We start from the raw sequence: 17861 nt of genomic DNA, 5'->3' as shown, positions 1-17861 counted from the left end.
AAAATGTCTCCATAGGAGGAAGGAGGCACATAGGAGGCTGCCTTTAACAGGGAGAGGGAAACGCACCTAAGGATGGGTCCCCATTTCGTCTCTCTTGCCTCCACTCTAATAGAAGAAGCCCACGCTAGAATGCTAAAGCCTGACTTTAATATGTGACATCCCCTCCGGTAAAGGATGGAAGGGGATTGGCTAATGAGTGAGGACGGGACAACAGCCCCCACCCTGCCCCATGGGAGTGGAGGCTTGCAATGGTTTATTCAAGGGGAACCACGAGTCTTCTTCCCACCTACCCCCTACCACTGAAACCCGTCTCCTCAGAGGACCTCGTCCATCCGTGCAGGGTGGAGTGCAGAGCCTGGGTCCCCAGGCACAGCTAAAATCAGCGGCAGAAGCAAAGTCTAGAAGGTGGCTCCCAAGCCTACTTTGGCTGCTGGTGGGCAGGAGGGTGAATCCTGGAGGGCGGCTGGCCCCGCTCCTGCCAAGCCTGGGAGGGGCCCATGGCCTCCTCCTTCTCCGCAGCCTTGGCGCCGTGCTCTATCCTGGGAACAGCTGGCTCACGAGCGTCCAGGCTTCGCTGGCCCAAGTCCTGCCGCTGGGACAAGCTCCGGCTCCTTCTTAGCGGGCTGGAGAAAACCAAAGCGAAGCCCTCCTTACAATAAAGGGCGTTGCTCCGGGTTGCCTCCACAGCCATCTCCAGCAGCGTCACGACACAGTCTGAAAACAAGTGTCTCAGCCAAAAGTGGCCTTTCTGGAAGGCGATGCGCAAGCTGACGGGGCCCGCCGGCATCTTGACGCTCACGCTGAACAGGTAGTCCCCCTGGGCGCTGTCCCGCAGCAGGTAGGTGCCCACGGGCTCCGTCTCCAGCCGGGCGTGGGCCTCGCCCACCGACAGAGGCCCCCAATAGTAGTCAGTGGCTTGCAGAATGCGCAGAGCGCGCTGCACCACTTCCCATTCGTGGTTTCGAAAGGCCCGATAGTGAGTGGGCAGGCTGGCCCGAGCTGGGACGAAGGGAGGCGCCGGCTGCCGCTCCGGGGGAGAGGGTCCCCCAGGTCCTAGACGATCTGCTCCATCGACCCTCCCTCCGAACGTCTCCCACATGGCCCATGAGTCCAAGAACGAAGCATCCTTAGCTTCCTTGTTTCACACCTGGGGAAGAAATGGAAGCAGAGACTTGGCTCAGTAGTGACCCCCAACGTACGGCAGGCTCCCAGGTGAGTTAGATGGGGGCGGGAGGTGGCACAGACGAGGCAAGCACACAGAACCAGCCCAGCCCCCAACCCTGAAACTTGGGGGAATCCAGGAGCTAATGGAACTCTTAGTTAATGAAATACCCATTTCCACCACCACCTCCAAACCCATGTGCCGGTGCGTTTCATCCCCTTCCGCATAGTCCCGGAGGTCAATGGTGCTGACACAGCAAGGGAAGGGAAGGGGGGCGTATTGTAACGATGCCAGTTTTCTGGGGCGATTTGTAAAATGGCTCTGGGAGCGCCAAGAAATACGGTCAGCCATGGAAACATCACCCGAAGGGTCAGAGAGCTGCCAGCAGGGTCACTCGGCGGCTCACTACTGGCAGGATAGATGCTGGGAATAAGCCGGATCAATGAGGACATCAGGGTGAACATTCCCTCGGCCAGGGCAGATCTCAGCCCTCTCTTTTTATTCTGTTCCTTTTCTTTGGTGTCCTCCCATACAGGCTGTGTTCATGCCGGGAGTCTTCCCTTGGGTGGGTCCTTCATCACTGGGGTGGTGACAGCACAGTCCTCAGGCCACTTCTGCCTACCTCTTTTACACCCACTGCCTAAAGGGCACTAACAAGTCTGCTCCAAAAGAAGCATCCAGTCTCTTTCCTCCATGGTCACCCTTTATATTTTAGTTATGGGGGCATACAGACTCTAGATTGTTTAAAGGCCTCCCCTTGCCCCCAGGCACCCATGCTCAATGAGGACTACAGGCTTGGCTGTTACCAAAAAGTTGAATCCAGAATGTGAGCTCCCTGAAGGAAGGAATGACCAGGTTTCTGACTTTCTTTGTATCTCCAGCTCTTAGCAAGTGCCTGGCACAAAAACGAGTGCTCAGCGAATTTTATTGACTGACTCACTGACACCCCCATCCCACAAACTCATGATGACCTTCTCCTGATGCATGGAAGGGTTGCAATCTTTCTTAGTGGAGGGTGTGGCCACCTTGAGGAAATAAGTCATGGATCCTTGGGGCCATGAAGGATGGAGTTGGTCAAGTACAGGCCATCGAAATTTCAGGTGAAGAAGGCTCTGCTCCCCCATACCATTCTCATGTGTATTTGTCACATGTGCCATACACAGATGACCTAGTGACGGAGCCACGCTAATGAGAACTAGGGCATACACCAGGCCTGATTAGTGAAAAGTCTAAAAAACCACAAGATTTTTAACAGCATAAAGAATCAAGTACCCTACCAGGGTAAACTCACTACCAATGCTGCCCGCCCACTTTTATTCTTCAGTCTCTCAGGAGAAGATTGTACCTGGGACCTCGTTCTCTGCCAGCACCGCAGTCTTCAATTACATGTCAAGCTAATGCACAAAGCCCTTCTAACAGAATCGCCAGCTTCAGGAGCCTCAAAGCGGCACTCACAGTGACTGACAGCCTCTGGAATTTAATGGCGAATTGGAGGGGAATGCTTCCAACAAATTGTTTTTAAAGTAATGTGTTTATTCCCCAGAAAGACACAAAAGCCCAGGTTTCCCTAGGCGCTACATTAGTGAAATCTCACCAAGGCTGGCATTAGGGAAAAAAAAAAGCCAGACCACTTCCAGTTAAAGTAAGATAAAATCAAGGCAGCAAATAGGTAGGTATTTCTATTTCTTAGTAGCTCCCCCCATCCCTGTGTTATACAGTCATACTTCCTGAAAACAATTTGGTTTTCTTTGCTCGATTGACAAGTGAAAGCTATAAATTATTTCAGATGCCAGGTCCAGGACCCTTCTAGTCTGGGTCCAGTGACCCAGGAGAGCCACAGCAAGCTATCTGAAAACAATTACGTCTGTCCACTATTAAAGGGAACAGGCTCTGACAGGCACACATTGTGTCCCTCTCGCCATTGTCTTACGCGATGTCATAACTCATCCTGTGGGGTCATTATAGGTAAGCCTTCCCTTCAGAAGCTCCATTGGCCCTCTGGGCCAAATAAGGCTGCCTTTGATATTGGTTAAAGAAAGATCCCATTGATGGAGAAAATTTGTAGATTTTGCATATTTTAATTATGGCAATGGCTTTTTAGCATCTATATAACTTGGGCTATTTCAGTGATTTAGGGCACTCTGGAGTAAGAGTTCTTCCCACGTACTCAGAATAATTTTGTTAGCCACTGAATGACAAAGAGGTTCGTGGCCGACAAAACCTGGCCACAATATGGCAGGGTCCCAGCAGTTTTTGCCTGTGCCCTTCGCCACGAAGCCCTTTTGGACCAGGAATCACTACCGGTCACCTTTTCTAACTTGGTCATTACCTTGTTGGCTTGCAAGGAGGATTTCAGAGTTAGAAAGTGATAATAGAAAGGAGAGAAAACAGAAGCTCTTAAGTTGGGGGATTTTTCGCCACCTTTGTCAAGTAAGGGGTGACAGTGGATTGATTCACTTCCTCTGGAGCAAAGAAACTGGATGGCTCTTTTGGAACACACTTGCTAGTGTCCGTTGGGCTACGGACCGCTCATGTGATAAGAGACAGACGGCCCAAGAGCTACCATGTTACTCCCAATATTAAAAGAGGAAGACCCCCAGAAAGGTACATAGATGCTCACTACAGGGTGTATGGGAGGCCATGGAACAGAAGGGACAGGAGACAGCTGGAAGCCCAGTATTGGGCTGGAGTCCAACAGACCTTGGTCGTAGGATGTTGTCCCAGCTCTGTGGTGACTCGTAAGGTCAGTGCTCAGAATTCTTAGCTTTCTCATTTTCAAAACGAGATGGCTGAACTGGAAGACCCTTCAGGCTCCACTCTGAAATTCGGTCACTTATAATTATTATTTCCCCATTTTACAGGTGGAGATACCAAGGCAGGGGCATGGTTGTGACTTGAACATAGGTCATAAAGTGAATCAACAGTACTAACTTGATTTATTCAAGTCTACATCTCAGGCTTTTAACTCAGTCCTCTGCCACGGACCCCTCTGACAACCTGGTAACACCCAGGGACTTCTCAGAATCATAATCTCAAATAATCGGAGAAAACACTAAATTTCAGCGAGAGGTTAGTGAAAATAAGGAAGTTCATGGACCCGGTGAAAGCTCTCCCTAGTCCACAGCAGAGAGACCAGGAGCCCAGGAGGGTCAAGCACCCTTGAGCTGGAGAAGCTTCTCCTTATATAACCTTCTGTGGCACGGAGTGTTCAGGTATTCAGCCTTCCCTGGTCAAGATTTCACTTATAAGGAAAAACTAACCCTCCACTCTCCCCAGTGCAGTGTGGTCACTTTCTTGGACTGCGTCATTCTGTTCCCCACATCTATTCCAACACATGAACTGGGCCAGAATTTTGAGAAAAAAATCTGCCTGAGATCCCAAGGAGAGACTTTCTCCCTGTTCTCCCCACCCTCATCTTCTCACTGTCTCTCAATCTCGTCTGGGAGTCCATCCCAGTTGGCCCCCAGAATCACAACAATAGGTCCAACCCAATGTAGGGAAAGCGTATTCTTTGTTTGGAACTCGGGTGTTTGGTAGAGGTATTGCCTGGTTTACCCTCCCTGACGACACCTCCCCTACCTGCCCTCGTTGCTCTGTCTATGGGTCCATTTCAGTGGCCCCTTGGTGACAATGGGGATTGCATGCTCATATTCTGATGCCTCCTCGGAGCACAGGCATGACCACCCTGGGCCCTTGAAGACTATGCCAATGGACAGCCATCTCCAGGAAGCCCTACCAAGCTGAGACAACTTCCTGGATTGTCCAGTGATGGACTGAAGACCTGGTGTCTGAGCACCAGCCTAGCCAGATTTGGAGGGGCTCATCACCAGGGCGTAAATGTTTCTTCAGAAGCAAAGCATGAAGATCACATACAGCTGAGGTTCTTATGCTGGGGTCCATGACCTTTTTCTTTTGTTTGGTTTGGTTTGGTTTTTTGGTGAGGCAATTGGGGTTAAGTGACCTGCCCAGAGTCACACAGCTAGGGAGTGTTCTGTGTCTGAGACCAGATTTGAACTCAGGTCCTCCTGACTGACTCCAAGGCCGGTGCTCTATCCTCTGCGCCACCTAGCTGCCCCTGGTCCATGAACTTTTAAAAAATATTTTGATGACCATATTTCAACATAATTGATTTCCTTTCTGCATTTTACTCTATAAATTTAGACCATTGTTCTGAGAAGGAGGTCCGTGAGCTTCACCAGCCTGCCCAAGGGATCCATGACCCCCCAAAAGTCTAGGAAGCTGTGATCTACCATGTTATAGAGGGATCATGATCTGTACCAGCTAAAGGAACACCCAGTCCAGTGAAACAATAGACCACAGAAGCAAGGAGCTAGGCACTGAGTGAAGGACATAGCAGGTCAACATTTCACGAAGGTGAAGAAATGGGAACCCAGGGTAGAAAACCAAGGCCAGCCCCAGCCTGCCCAAGGATCTCTGTCCTTATCAAGGTCTGGTAGGACATGTCAGGAATGAGGCACTCATGAGCTGGGTGGGCTTGAGTCACCTGCACTCTGTGCGGGGGGGGGGGGGGTGTTGTCCTCCCCCCACCTCGAAGGCCGTTCCTACGCTTCCAGAGCATGCCTCCAGCAGCACCTGAGGTTCATGTTGGGAGTCAGGAAGACCTCGATGGTGTGGGGAGACTACGGGAGAGAGAAGCAGCCTTGGGTCTAGGTCTCCGGGCAGAGGTCCCTGGGGCAAACCTGTATTGTTTACCAAACACGCCTGTCTATAGAACAAGCAAGCTCCTCTCCCTCTCTCTTCCTGCTCTCCAAATGCCACCTCCCCCCACACCCAGTCACAGGCTGAGAAGGTTACTTTTGTGTGCGTAAGCAAGGCTTAGCTCATAAGCTCTCGCCTTCGAGGGGTCCAGGGACAGCCTTCTGGGGCTCTTGAGCTTGGATGGCAAAAGAAATCACATCTTTATTTTCACTAACTGAGATGCAGCATTTCCTTCAATTATTCAAAACCATCACTACAAAGAGGGGTCCCTGGAGGGAAGAAGTTCAAGGCCTGGACTTTCTAGTGGAAACCACTGGCCATGAAACAAGAAATTCTAAACAAACTGTGTTAGTGCCAGTTTATAATTGAGGTTCACTTTTGACTTCCACATTGGCCAACGAAGCTTCCCAAAGACTACAGGCTGACTCAAGGCCAGAGACATCTGGTAGCTTTGGGGGACTTCCAGTCCACTTTGTGGCTGTCTAGGCTTCCTTTTTCATTTGCTAATCGGGATTTGGTCATCAACCATGTCTATGCAAAATATATATATATATATATATACATACATACATACACATATACATGTGTGTATATATATATATACACATATACATGTGTGTGTATTTATATATATATATATATATCACATATATATAGGAAAAGGGAATAAGAGAATGCCTCCCTTTGTGAATTTTCAAGTCTGAAGACCGTCCCCTCCACTTGCCATTGGCAACAGCTCTTCCCCAAGTATGAATCCAGCTGAAATGGCACATAATCACTTCTCATACTCAGAAGCGGGTTCTTTCTCCCCATCCTCAAGGACGATCAATACCTATTGTCCACACGGACAGATTTAGGCTGATCTGGCCAATGGCCAGCATCTCTGAGCCGAGAGCATTGGGGCCTTTGAGACTGGCTCTCCCCTAGGGGAAGCCGGCAGTGCTAGGACCTACACGGACTTCTTCAATAACCTCATAGGACTTTACACTATGATAATACTAATAATAAACAGTAGTTAGCATTGATAGAGTGCTTGAAGGTGCTATATTATCTGATTTAATTCTCACAACCATCTTGTGAGATAGGTACTACTTTTATCATTCCCAAAGTGCAGATAAGGAAACTGAGGCAAATAGAGGTTAAATGACTCGCCCAGGGTCATCCAGCTAGCAAGTGTCTGAGGTTAGATTTTAATTCAGGTCTTCCTCGCTTCAGGCCCACCTCCCTTTCCACCACGCCCCCTCGCTGCCTCTGAAAGAAAGGCTGCTAACAATTTAGAATTTTCTAGTTCTTATGGGATGTTAATTATTCTTATCAAAGAGAAACACAGAAATGTGTTTTTCAAGACTTTGTAGAAACACATGATATAATATAATATAATATAATACAGTATGATGTATAGAAATCCTTTCTAAACTTTTTAAACTCCTGCCTTCTTATGTAGCATATCTGTTCCTCTGGACTCCATTCTCTCCCCCAGATGCTTCACATTTTAGAGTCTACCCATGGCCTCACTGGACACCTTCCAGATTTCAAATAAATCACCAGCTCCTCTGATGGCGAAGTGGTGAGGGGAGAGGGGACACATGGAGGTCCTGGGTTCTTGACTTAAGTAAAGGTCTGGCTGAACATTCCAGGGCCGTAGGATAGAGAGCTGGGGAGATCTCAGACCACAGTCCACAGATGAAGAAACTGAGGCACGCGATGGAAATTACTTAGAATCCTAGCTATAGGACTGAGACCTCAGAGGGCCAACCCTTATTTCACAGGCAAGGTTTAGAAGAGATTCATCCAAAGCAAGATGGGGAGGAAGTGCCAGAGCTGGGATTCAAACCAAAGTCCTCTGGCTTCAGAGCCCTGCCCCTGAGTAATAGTGATAATAATAATAATAAAAATAATAGCCTTGACATAGAGCTTGTCTTTTCTTGGAAGGTTTACAAAGCACTTTATGAAAAGAGTTAACTTATTTGGTCCTTACAACAACCCTGGGAAGTAGGTGCTATTATTATTCCCATTTTACAGATGAGGAAACTGAGGCAGGCAGAGGTTTAGTGACTTACCCAGGGCTACACAGCTAGCAAGGGTCTGAGGCCAGTTTTGAATTCAGGTCTTCTTGACTCTTTCATCATAATTACCCTGTGCAGGTGGTAATAATGCAGGTATTAGCAGGCCCATTTTTTTTTTTTTTTGTAAGGCAGTTGAGGTTAAGTGATTTGCCCAAGGTCACACAGCTAGTACTTGTCAAGTGTTTGGTCTGAGGCCGGATTTGAACTCAGGTCCTCCTGACTTCAGGGCCGGTGCTCTATCCATTGCGCCACCTAGCTGCCCCCAGGCCCATTTTATAGATGAGGAAACTGAGGCTCAGAAAGGTGATATCACGGCCCAACAGCTCATAAGTGTCACAGCTAGGATTGGAACCCAGGTCTTCTGATTCCAAGTCCAGTGCTCTTTCAATTTTATACTTTAATTTGGCAAGGGCCTTATGGATGATCATTAGAACCCCTGGGTCACAATATGGGTCAGGAAGGAAACGCAAATACCACTATGCTTGTAACCCCATGATAGTACAACACATATACACCTCAAAGTCCTGGTACTGTTGATCTTTGTAAGGCTTAACCTGGTCTTCTTAATATGCGTTTCACCTAAAGTGATCAGGTTCTCAATTTGTTATGCATGAAAGGGGAGAGTCTGACATTCTCTGGAATCTGAAACCTCCTCTACAGCCAGTGGAGAGGAACTGCTGGGGAAGTACCAGCTTTCTTTCCCACCCCCTCTAGAGTATGGGGAAGCCCAGCCATGGCTAGTGAAGGAGGGAGGCAGGGGCAAGCTATGGCAAGCTGCTGGCCCTTGCTTTCGTGCTACCACCACTAAAAACAAAACTGCTCGACAGTGATGACGGTGACGTGAGTGGGTCATGACAGAAAGTGGCCTCGAACCATGAGATAATCTTGGAACTGGAAACGCCCTCAGAACTCCTCCAGTCCAACCATATCACAAGAAGAGGAGAAAAATTCCCTCTTCCAATATGATTGTAACCTACAGTGAGGCTTCTTCTTCTCCATCCAGGGCCACAAAGAACCCACCGCAGAAGGGCCCCAGGCCGTCTACTCCGTTTTTCCTTCCCCTAGAATAAAGTCATGTCTCTCCAGAAAAGTGACAAGGTAAAAAATGAAAGGTTCCCATGATCTTTGACCAGGGGTCACTGGAAGCCACAGATTCCAGGATCCTAGGATTTAGACCTGGAAGGGACCTTGAACAGCATCCAGCCCCACCCCCACATTTAAAGAGGAGCCCCAAGCATCCCCAGGCATCCAGACCTGCTGTGTGTTTGTACCCAACTTGGAGTACCATGTGATTCCCAAACATAGCAACAGAAGAGGGGGTCTTAAATCTCTTCCACACCCCTACAAACAGCTAGAACTCCCCAGCCCAACAGCCCTTCTCCTCGGCTTTTCATCACAAAATGTTGCCTTTGTCTGAAAGCCCAGATGTGCCCCAGCACCTCACCAGGCATTAGTGGGAAAGAGGAAGAGGAGCAGGTATGGTTCCAAAGCTTGGGGTAGGTCTGAGGGGTTGGGGGCCAGTGCTTGAAAAAACGTGGCGCAGTGGATAGAGCACCGGCCCTGGAATCAAGAGGACCTGAGTTCAAATCCAGCCTCAGACACTTGACACTGACTAGCTGTGTGACCCTGGGCATGTCACTTAACTCCAATTGCCCCACCCAAAAGAAGAAAAAAAAAAAAAAGAACATGCCCCAAATCACACAAGGGGCCACTGGGTTACCCTAGACACAAAAGGAGCCCCCACACCCATATAAGGCATGAATGTCCATGGTTTAATTTTGAATCTATCATAACAATAGCTGGCATTCATAGACAGCTTTAAGGTTTGCTAAGTACTTTCTACAAATGTTATCTTACTTGATCCTCAAAACAACCCTGAGAGTTGGTGCTGTTATTATCCCCATTTTACAGATGAGGAAACTGAGGCAGGCAGCAGTTAAGTGACTTGCCCAAGGTCAGTCAGCTAGTAAGTATCTGAGGCTGGATTTGAATTCGGGGCTGCCTGATTTCCAGTGCTTTAGCCACTGAGCCACCACAGGTGCTGCAAGGGGGGAATCAAACCTTCCTTCCTCCCTGGAGACACCAACATACCACCGCTATTTTGTCCTGTGGTTTTCTGTCTCCCCCAGTGTGCCTAGGACAGTGGTGGGAACATACCAATAATTCAATAAATAGATACTTCTTAAACTGAGCTTGAGAGGCAGTGTGGCCTAGTGGGGGCCAAGGCGGCCTCACAGCCAGTCTCTGGCACACACAGGCATTCTCATTGTGTCCATCTCATAGACGAGGGAGTAGAATTTAGAGAGGCCAGTGGTTTGTCTAAGCACAAGCAAGCCTTTCGAGCCGGGCCTCAGATCCAGGCCTCCTGACTCCCAACGTGCTCTCCTCCCCTGGACACACAGATCCCCAAGCTGCTGTTATTAATATGAAGCCTTGAGCAAGTCCCCTCCCCTGCTAGTCTGACTTCTCTTTAATCCCCAGAAATCCTCAGAAGAACCCTGTGCACACAGCACCACCTCGTCGGCATTTTTTACATGATGACGTCTGTGTGAACTATTGCACAATGCCAAAGAATGCAGGAAGCACCTGTCTGGGCCCTGGGGGTGATACAAGACCTGCCCTCATGGACCCTCCCATCAATAAGGTCGAAGAGACACCAAGACAGACGCTAGGATTAAAGAAGGCGAGGGGAAAGGATGTTATGTAGGGGACAGCCTGACCTGTCTGTCCATTTGGTCTCTTCCCCCTACCTGCCACCAAATAAGTTTTGTGTATGATTATAATAATAGTTGGCATTCATACAGCACTATTGGGTTTACAGAGTCCTTTCCAATCATCTCATCTGAGCCTCACAACGTTATACCCATTTTACAGATGAGGAAGCTGAGGCAGAGAGAGGTGAGGCAACTTGCCAGGGGTCAAATGATTAGTAAATGTCTGAGGCCCGATTTGAGTTCGGGGCTTCCCGGCTACAAGGCTGGCACCCCAGCACACAACATCGCACCACCTAGCTGCACATTCTTCACTGTGGGAACAGAAATCATTCTAAGCCCAAGCAAATAAAAAGATGGCCTTAGAAATGGCTAACACAAGGTCATCCTTGTTTCAGCCACTCTCTACTAGGCAGTCCTCAGTGCCTACAGGCACAGACCATGGAAATTCTGCACTCCTGCGGGCTGTCACCTCCGAAGAGAAAAAGGGCAGAGCACATACCCCTCCCCCGCCACGAGAGGGACCCCAAGCCCAAATCTACTGTCCAGCTGTCACACCACCCCTCCCCTCCCAAGCAGAAATGGTCCCGGAGCGCATCCTCCCAAGGTGAATTACCTTCGGGCGGGCTACGCCCCCACCGATGAAAGCCTGGTTTCAGACCTCGCTGGCATTTCCTTCCCAGGGTTGAGGGAGAGCTCGGGTATCCTCCGTTTCCACCCTATCAGACTTCATTCCTGCAGGTTAAGGACAACAGAAGAGATTCATTCAGGTGTAGAAAATGATTTCTGAAAGCCCTCTCCAATTAGACATTCCAAGGCTCAAGATGAATTCGTTGATCCATAGCACGCCAGCGAGAAGATGCTGTCTGTCTCTTTTGGAGACAAGACAGATCCCTTAAGACTCTGGCCTCTGCTGCTTTTTGCACCTCCCCAAGTGCCTGGAACCGGGCTGCCCGAGGACGACTTGTTCCTAGATGAACCTCTCGCCCATGTCTTTGCAAGGGGGCAAGGGAGGAAAGGAAGCGCAGGCAAAGCCCTTCTAACTTTAGTCTCTGGCTCCTGGAGAAGGAGAATGATTTGGAAACGCGCTGCCTGAGAGTTATAAAGAGACGGATGCTCTTTCCACTCAGCGAGGTCAGTTGGTGCCCATGACCCGGGCCTCTTCCTACCTTGCCCAGAACCACAGGCCTCCAGTCCCAGAGAAGAAGGCAGCCGGATCAGAGCACCTGCTTCCCTTCCCCCGCTGAAGAAGAGGCAGGCAGGCCTCGTTCCTTCTGTCTGTATTGACTGGTATTTGCGTATGTGTCCGTGAGAGAGAAAGAAAGCACAGCACAGGGACGAGTGAAAGGGGGAGGTGAGAGAGAATGTGTGTTACCAAAATATCTTGAGACCAGTTCTTGGAAACATGCAGCCAGCCTGCTCAGCTCTCTCAAGCACTCACTTCCTGTGAAATACACCAAGACGTTTTCATCTTTCCACCAAAAGAAAGGAAAATGCAAACAGATTGAGCCCCGTCTCCTGGGAACAGAGATCCCTGACTTTTTTCTTGCTGCTTTTGGCTCGTAGGCATCTTAACAGGAGAGCAAAATTAATTAATGAACCTGGTGGAGAATAATTATTCGAGTCTCCCAAGGTGAGATGGATATCTACATAGACACACATACACTTCATGATCCGTCTAAGACATAGGCTATAAAGCTAGTGAGGTCTATGTAATCGTCCTGAGCAAATCCCAAGCCTCTTTGCCCCTGCAATGACTGGCTGGCCTGAAAAAAGTTTTGGAAAAACAAGCCAAGTAAGTTAGCTCAACAAACACCTACTGTGTAGCAAGGACAAGCAGAGAGTGTGCACACAAGGGCAAAGACAGTCCCTGCCCTCCATAGAAACCACAGCCAACCCATCCTCACGCAGGTATGGGTGTCTCTAGAAAGAGATAGACACACCTGTATGACCTTTGCCTTCAAAGCCTATTGAAACCCAGCAGTTTGGCATCTGGATAAGAAATCATTTGTCGTATTTCTGGGCTCACACTTCAATGAGGAGCAAAGAGAAGAGTGCCAGAGCAAACGAGTGACGGGCATGGGATTCCTCAAACTGAAGGGCGTGGGCCCGGCCAGCGGTCGACGGGGCGGCCGGCGTCGGCGGCCCAATCTCGCCATCGTCGTCCACGGAGCAATTCACCACGTGCCCCTTTTCATCCAGAGCGTTCCCTCGTTTGGTAGCGAGCGCCCTGAAAGCCATGCTCGAGGCAGCTCACTCCTACAAGAAGCTGCTGGCACCGAGTAACTCAAGGCCATTTTGAAATGGGCACATGTCCCCTGGGCGGCACAGCTCAAACCTTCTCAGGGCTATGACGGCTAGGGTGCCTTAGAAACAGAGTTTAGAATTTCAGGGCTAGGTGGGGCCTTAAATCATCTCTCACTCCCTCTCTCACTTAATAGGTGAGGAAATTTGAGGCAAGAGAGATTCAGCAAGTCTCCCAAAGACCCACATCACTTGACTTCCTCTCCAGCACAATGCTCTTTCTAACGTGTTTGTAAAAGACTCAACAGGTTTTTCACCTATTTTCATTCCTCTCCATTTCTTCATGTATTATTTAAATAAAAACTCTGCAACATCAAGATTTCAAATTTAAATGGCCAATGAGGTAATATTTGAAAATATGTGCTATTTGATAATATTTGTGCTTAGCACAGTGCCAGTCTGGCACGCAGTAGGCCGGTGATAGCTCCCCACCCCACCCCCCAGAAAAAACCTGGAAACTAAGTGGTTTACAACAGGAACTTGTCTGCTTTTGAAGTTTAAGCTCTATCACCACAAGAAGTCTAATAAATAAGCTAAGGCACTACTCTTGTGAGAGGCAGTGTGGGCCAGTAGTTAGAGTTGGCTTGGCTGACAGGAAGACCTGAATTCAAGTCCCGGCCTCCGACATATCCTGGCTGGGTGACCTTGGGGGAGGGGCCGCTTCTCGGTGCCCCAGGCCCCTCTCTAGAGGGCTTGGTGCAGAGGAGGCTTCAGTTTGCATCTGTGGATGCCTCACTGTGTGACCTCCCCATATCAATTACATCACAGGGCTGACTGGAATAAAAAGCAAAACACAGCTACCATCTCTGGGATTTCTGTGTGTGAAATGCTGGCATCGAAAGAGCCTTTTATGTTAACAAAATCGTCCATGAAAGATAACTTTGAAATACCTATTCCTGGGGTCCAGGGGTGTGGGGACAGATTTCAGGGGGTCAGTGAACTTGGGTGGGACAAAAATCACATCTTTTATTTCAATATTTATTTATTTCAACACAATTTATTTCAATGTCCCAAAAGTTTTAGTGCAGCTTCAGACTATAAAAGCTTTAGCATTTAGTAAAATTAGAGAAATATTTAGTAATATTAAAGCTTTAATAGCTGGAAAGTACACGAACACTTTTCTGGTTCCCTGTGTATTTTATTTTATGTATTTAAAAACACTGCTCTGAGAAGGAGCCCACAGTTTTCGCCAGATTGACAAGGGAGACCCTCACATGCACAGAAGGTGATGAGCCCCTGCCAAGGTCCAGCCCTCTCATCTTAAAGATGAAGAGGAAATGAGAGCTGGGGTTGGAATTTGCCGCAAGTTACAGAGTCAGCCAGGGACAGGCAGGGAGAGAATCCAGGCTCCCTCCCTCCGGGTCCAGTGCAAAGGTTTCTATTTCAAGTTGAACCAGCAGGCCAGGCATTCAGCCAAGGCAGAGTGTCTAGCACGCTAAAGAAACCCGGCCAATTGATTTCTCAATTCACACCTAATTTTCTCAGACCCACGAGCGTCCTCCTTCCACCTTCTTGGCACTGGATTTCCAGGCCAGTTCTGGACCAGGATTTCATGCTTGCTAACTAGGGTTCCTGGCTTCCACGAGAGAATCACCGTCATGTGGCCTTTCCTTTGATGAGCCCACATCCACCGGAGCAGCAGGTGATGGTGGTGGGGAGCAGAGACAGGAAACTGTCTCATATCTTCACGGAGGCTTGAAGGAAATCATTAAGGGCAGGCTTGCTGCAAAGCCAAGGGAAAGAAAGACAGAGAATTCCTGCGCCTCAGGTCCCCCCTCCGTAGGCACTTAGGAGGAGGGGTTCACCTATTTGGGTTTTCCTGGCTTCACTATTTTCAGTTTTAAAATGTTTAGGGTTCAGCTCTATTGAAGTAATTGGCAGCCACAATTGTAAAAATGGTTTTAAAGGGGGTGTTTGCTCTTACCTCCCGATTTGGACTTTTTCCTACTATAATCACAAGTAAATTGGCTTTTCCAAAAGGGGAAAAAAAAATCCTGGCTGGTACAACTTGAGAACATGAAAGCACATCAGAAATGTTACCTTGATATGTAACTTACAGAATGAAATTCAAAAACAAAGTAAGGTCCCAAAATAAAGAGGGTTACCTTGTAAGGTAGTGAGTTCCCCATCACTGGAAGTGTTCAAGCAGAGGCTGCTGCAGAAGGGATTCATCCAGTGGGCAGGTGCTTGGGGCCAGATGAATTCTAAGGGGACTTAAAACCCCAGGATCCTAGGCTTTCCTGAAAACGTGCAGCAATAATACCACAACACTAACTAGCTTAAATGCCTTCCTTGCCTTTTGACTTCCCCATTTCCAGGATTCGCTCCTTCTGGAGCTTAGCCCAGGGGAGCAGTGAAAGACTCGAGGCTCTGATCTGGAGATGGCACACAGCCCTCCACATCAGATAAGCCCAAAGGAAAAGGCAAAGAGCTGAAGGAAGCAGGTTTGGGGACAGTGTAGGTGGTAGGTTTTCTTATGAATAAGTGTTGAGCCATGGAGTCATGCTGAACTGACAAGTGAGTGATTGGGGGAGTGGGGAGGGGGAGAGGGAAATAAAACCAAGCTCCTGACCCTCTGCGTCCTTTCCAGAAGGCTAATGAGGCTCAGCTCATTAAGTCAGCCAAACTCTAACAGAAGAAATTCAAGATTCGTTTCAAACTGAAGAAATTGGCCAACCTGCAAAGGATTCTGGGAAGCAGGATTTTAAACACTCGTTGGTCTATTTCCATGCTTACTGGGGGTACGTCAGCTTGGATGAAACTTGCTTCCCCCAAGCCCCCACTGCATCCAAGGTTTTGAGGGCAGCAGGCTTATCCAGGTTGCATTTAGGAGACAAAGACAAGTCTTCTTCCCATGTAAAGATCACGGGTTCTGGGTTCTGGGACTGAAGAGGAGAGGGGAGGACTTGACAATAGAAAGAAAGCTGAGTGTCTGCCACCCAAAAAGAGGGAAGCTGCCACCGGGGTCTTCCAAAGCCAGGCTAAAGCTTCTAGAATCACCCATCCAGGTGCAGGGAAGGGCAGCACGCTTGGCCAAGAAACCCCAACATTCACACTGCAGGACATGGTGAGAAACCAGGCTCCATTTTCACAAATGACAAAAGAACTGTCTTAAACTGTAGCAGGGAGGGTTTGGGGCAGAGACGTTACAAGCACAGTGGGGAGCACAGCCTCTCCTTCCATCCAGTCTCTCTCTGTTTGCCAAGATACCCATCTGTCTGCGTGGCATAGGTGCCCCTTGAAGACACACAGCAACATAGCCTTCATCAACTTCCAAGCTTTGGTTCTGGGGCAATCAGCAAAAGCCCCCCCCCCCCCAAGAGCATGAACTATCCTTGTAGCCGCCATCTGGTCAGGAGGGGCCTTAAGCAATGGGTCTCAGAGCAGTTTGGGGGGGCCTCCAGGTGGTCAGAGGACAATAGGATTTAGAGCCAGAAGGGCCTTAGGGGGTCCTCTTCTCCAACTCCAAGTTGGGGGTGAACCGAGCTCAGAGAAGGAAACAGCTTGAGCAGGGTCACACAGCCAGGAGGTCAGGCTGCGAGAGGAGGGAGCTCAGTTCAGCCACCCCCAAGTCTGCTTCTATTTCCAGTTCCACCCTGCTGCTTTAGGAATTTATGAATGGCTCTAAAATACAAGGGAGGGTCTTTTTATAGACTGCTTCCAATTGCAGGGTTAAATCTCTACTGAAATAGAATTTTAAAAGAATATTTAAAGAATAACCATAAGCAGGTGTTATTTGCCAAATAAAAATGCCTTAAATTTTTTTTTCTACATAGCAATGTGGATGGGGTAGGTGATCTTTCCGGCCTTAGGACCCCCAAGGTGGTCTATGAACCCCCAACTTTGAGCACCAACATCTAGACCTGAAAACTCCTGCGAGCCAGCATCAGGTGTCTTAGCTGGAGCCAGGACATCACCCCGAAAAAACATAAACTTCTTTCTTTTTCATTTCAAACAGCACCAGTGACACCAAGCAATGGCTTACTGTTCGTTTGGTTGACAAAGCACAGTTTTCACAACCATCTCTTGAGGAGGTGGCTTCAAGTACTGGCGTCCCCATTTTAGAGATGAGAAAACTGAGGCTGAGGGCGGTGCAACAGCTTGCCGGTGGCCACACAGCTGGGAGGTGGCAGAGGACTGCGGTCCCGTGCGCTTCCCATTACACCACCCTGCCTGGCCACAGAAGGGCCAACACATTGGTCTAACAACTCGAAAGACTCTAGAGGGCTGGACGGTCCAGCCTTTGTCAGGGCTGAGAAGTGGGGGGCTCTAGGGGACTTGTTCAAGTGCTGAGCCCGCGTCGGGCAGAGGCTGGGCTTCCGCTTGCCGGTGGATCGCCCCCAGCTGGGGCTGTCGGGGCGGACACTGCCGTCCCCCCTCCTCCCGTCTCCCACCAAACCCACCCGCTCCCTACTCACGAGGACCAACATTCCAGGTGCCAGGGCCTCCTTGCCTCTCCTGGAATCCTGAAGCCTCGCCAATCTCGCCTGAAGATTGACTTGACTGAAATCTTCGCCCCCTCAGCCGGTCCCAGGCAGGGTCGGGAGCCCGCGGGCTTGTCCCACGGGGCGAGGAGGAGGCGGTTTGGGGTTTTGTTCTGTGAGTTGTGTGGTTTTTCCCTGGGCTGCTTCAAACCAGCTGTAGGGAACTAGCGAGTAAGTGAATCAAATCCAGATGTGGACTTCCCGGAGAGTGAATGGGGCTCTGCGGTTGAGTCCCGGCTGTGTCTGCCCTTCTCTGCCTCCCCAGGTTTCGGACTGCCGGCCGGGCTACCTGCCGCCCCCTCCTCCCTGGCCCGGGGCAACCGGCCGGAGGCCCTGGGATCGGACCCTACAAGGAGGCTCAGTCCTCAGGAACTTGAGCTGGAGGCCGGGGAGGCTCGCAGGGGTCGGACGTAGA

General features: G+C 49.4%; 1 protein-coding gene across 3 annotated transcripts; it reads right to left on the bottom strand.

Moving 5' to 3' along the window:
• Positions 1 to 236: 236 nt before the first annotated feature.
• LOC114037508 (suppressor of cytokine signaling 1-like) lies at positions 237 to 17717 on the bottom strand. Of its 3 annotated transcripts, none has more exons than XM_027854414.1 (3): positions 17381 to 17717; positions 11275 to 11393; positions 237 to 1147 (listed from the first exon to the last, which is right to left on the bottom strand). In XM_027854414.1, the coding sequence occupies exon 3, from the start codon at positions 1097 to 1099 to the stop codon at positions 419 to 421; it is 681 nt and encodes a 226-aa protein (XP_027710215.1). In that variant the 5' UTR covers positions 1100 to 1147; positions 11275 to 11393; positions 17381 to 17717; the 3' UTR covers positions 237 to 418. The 3 variants fall into 3 exon arrangements, with proteins under 3 accessions (XP_027710215.1, XP_027710214.1, XP_027710216.1); XM_027854413.1 differs by lacking the exon at positions 17381 to 17717 and adding an exon at positions 11828 to 12763; XM_027854415.1 differs by lacking the exons at positions 11275 to 11393; positions 17381 to 17717 and adding an exon at positions 7942 to 7980.
• Between the last annotated feature and the right edge of the window lie 144 nt (positions 17718 to 17861).

This window comes from Vombatus ursinus, unplaced genomic scaffold (assembly GCF_900497805.2).
Source record: "Vombatus ursinus unplaced genomic scaffold, bare-nosed wombat genome assembly UNPS02010394.1, whole genome shotgun sequence".
NCBI lineage: Eukaryota > Metazoa > Chordata > Mammalia > Diprotodontia > Vombatidae > Vombatus > Vombatus ursinus.
Note: the sequence above shows the minus strand (reverse complement) of the source record. Positions and strands in the feature narration are given on the sequence as shown.

Excerpts from the sequence above, each read along its gene's own strand:
- LOC114037508 (XM_027854414.1), bottom strand. The coding sequence starts at position 1,099 with ATGTGGGAGACGTTCGGAGGGAGGGTCGATGGAGCAGATCGTCTAGGA.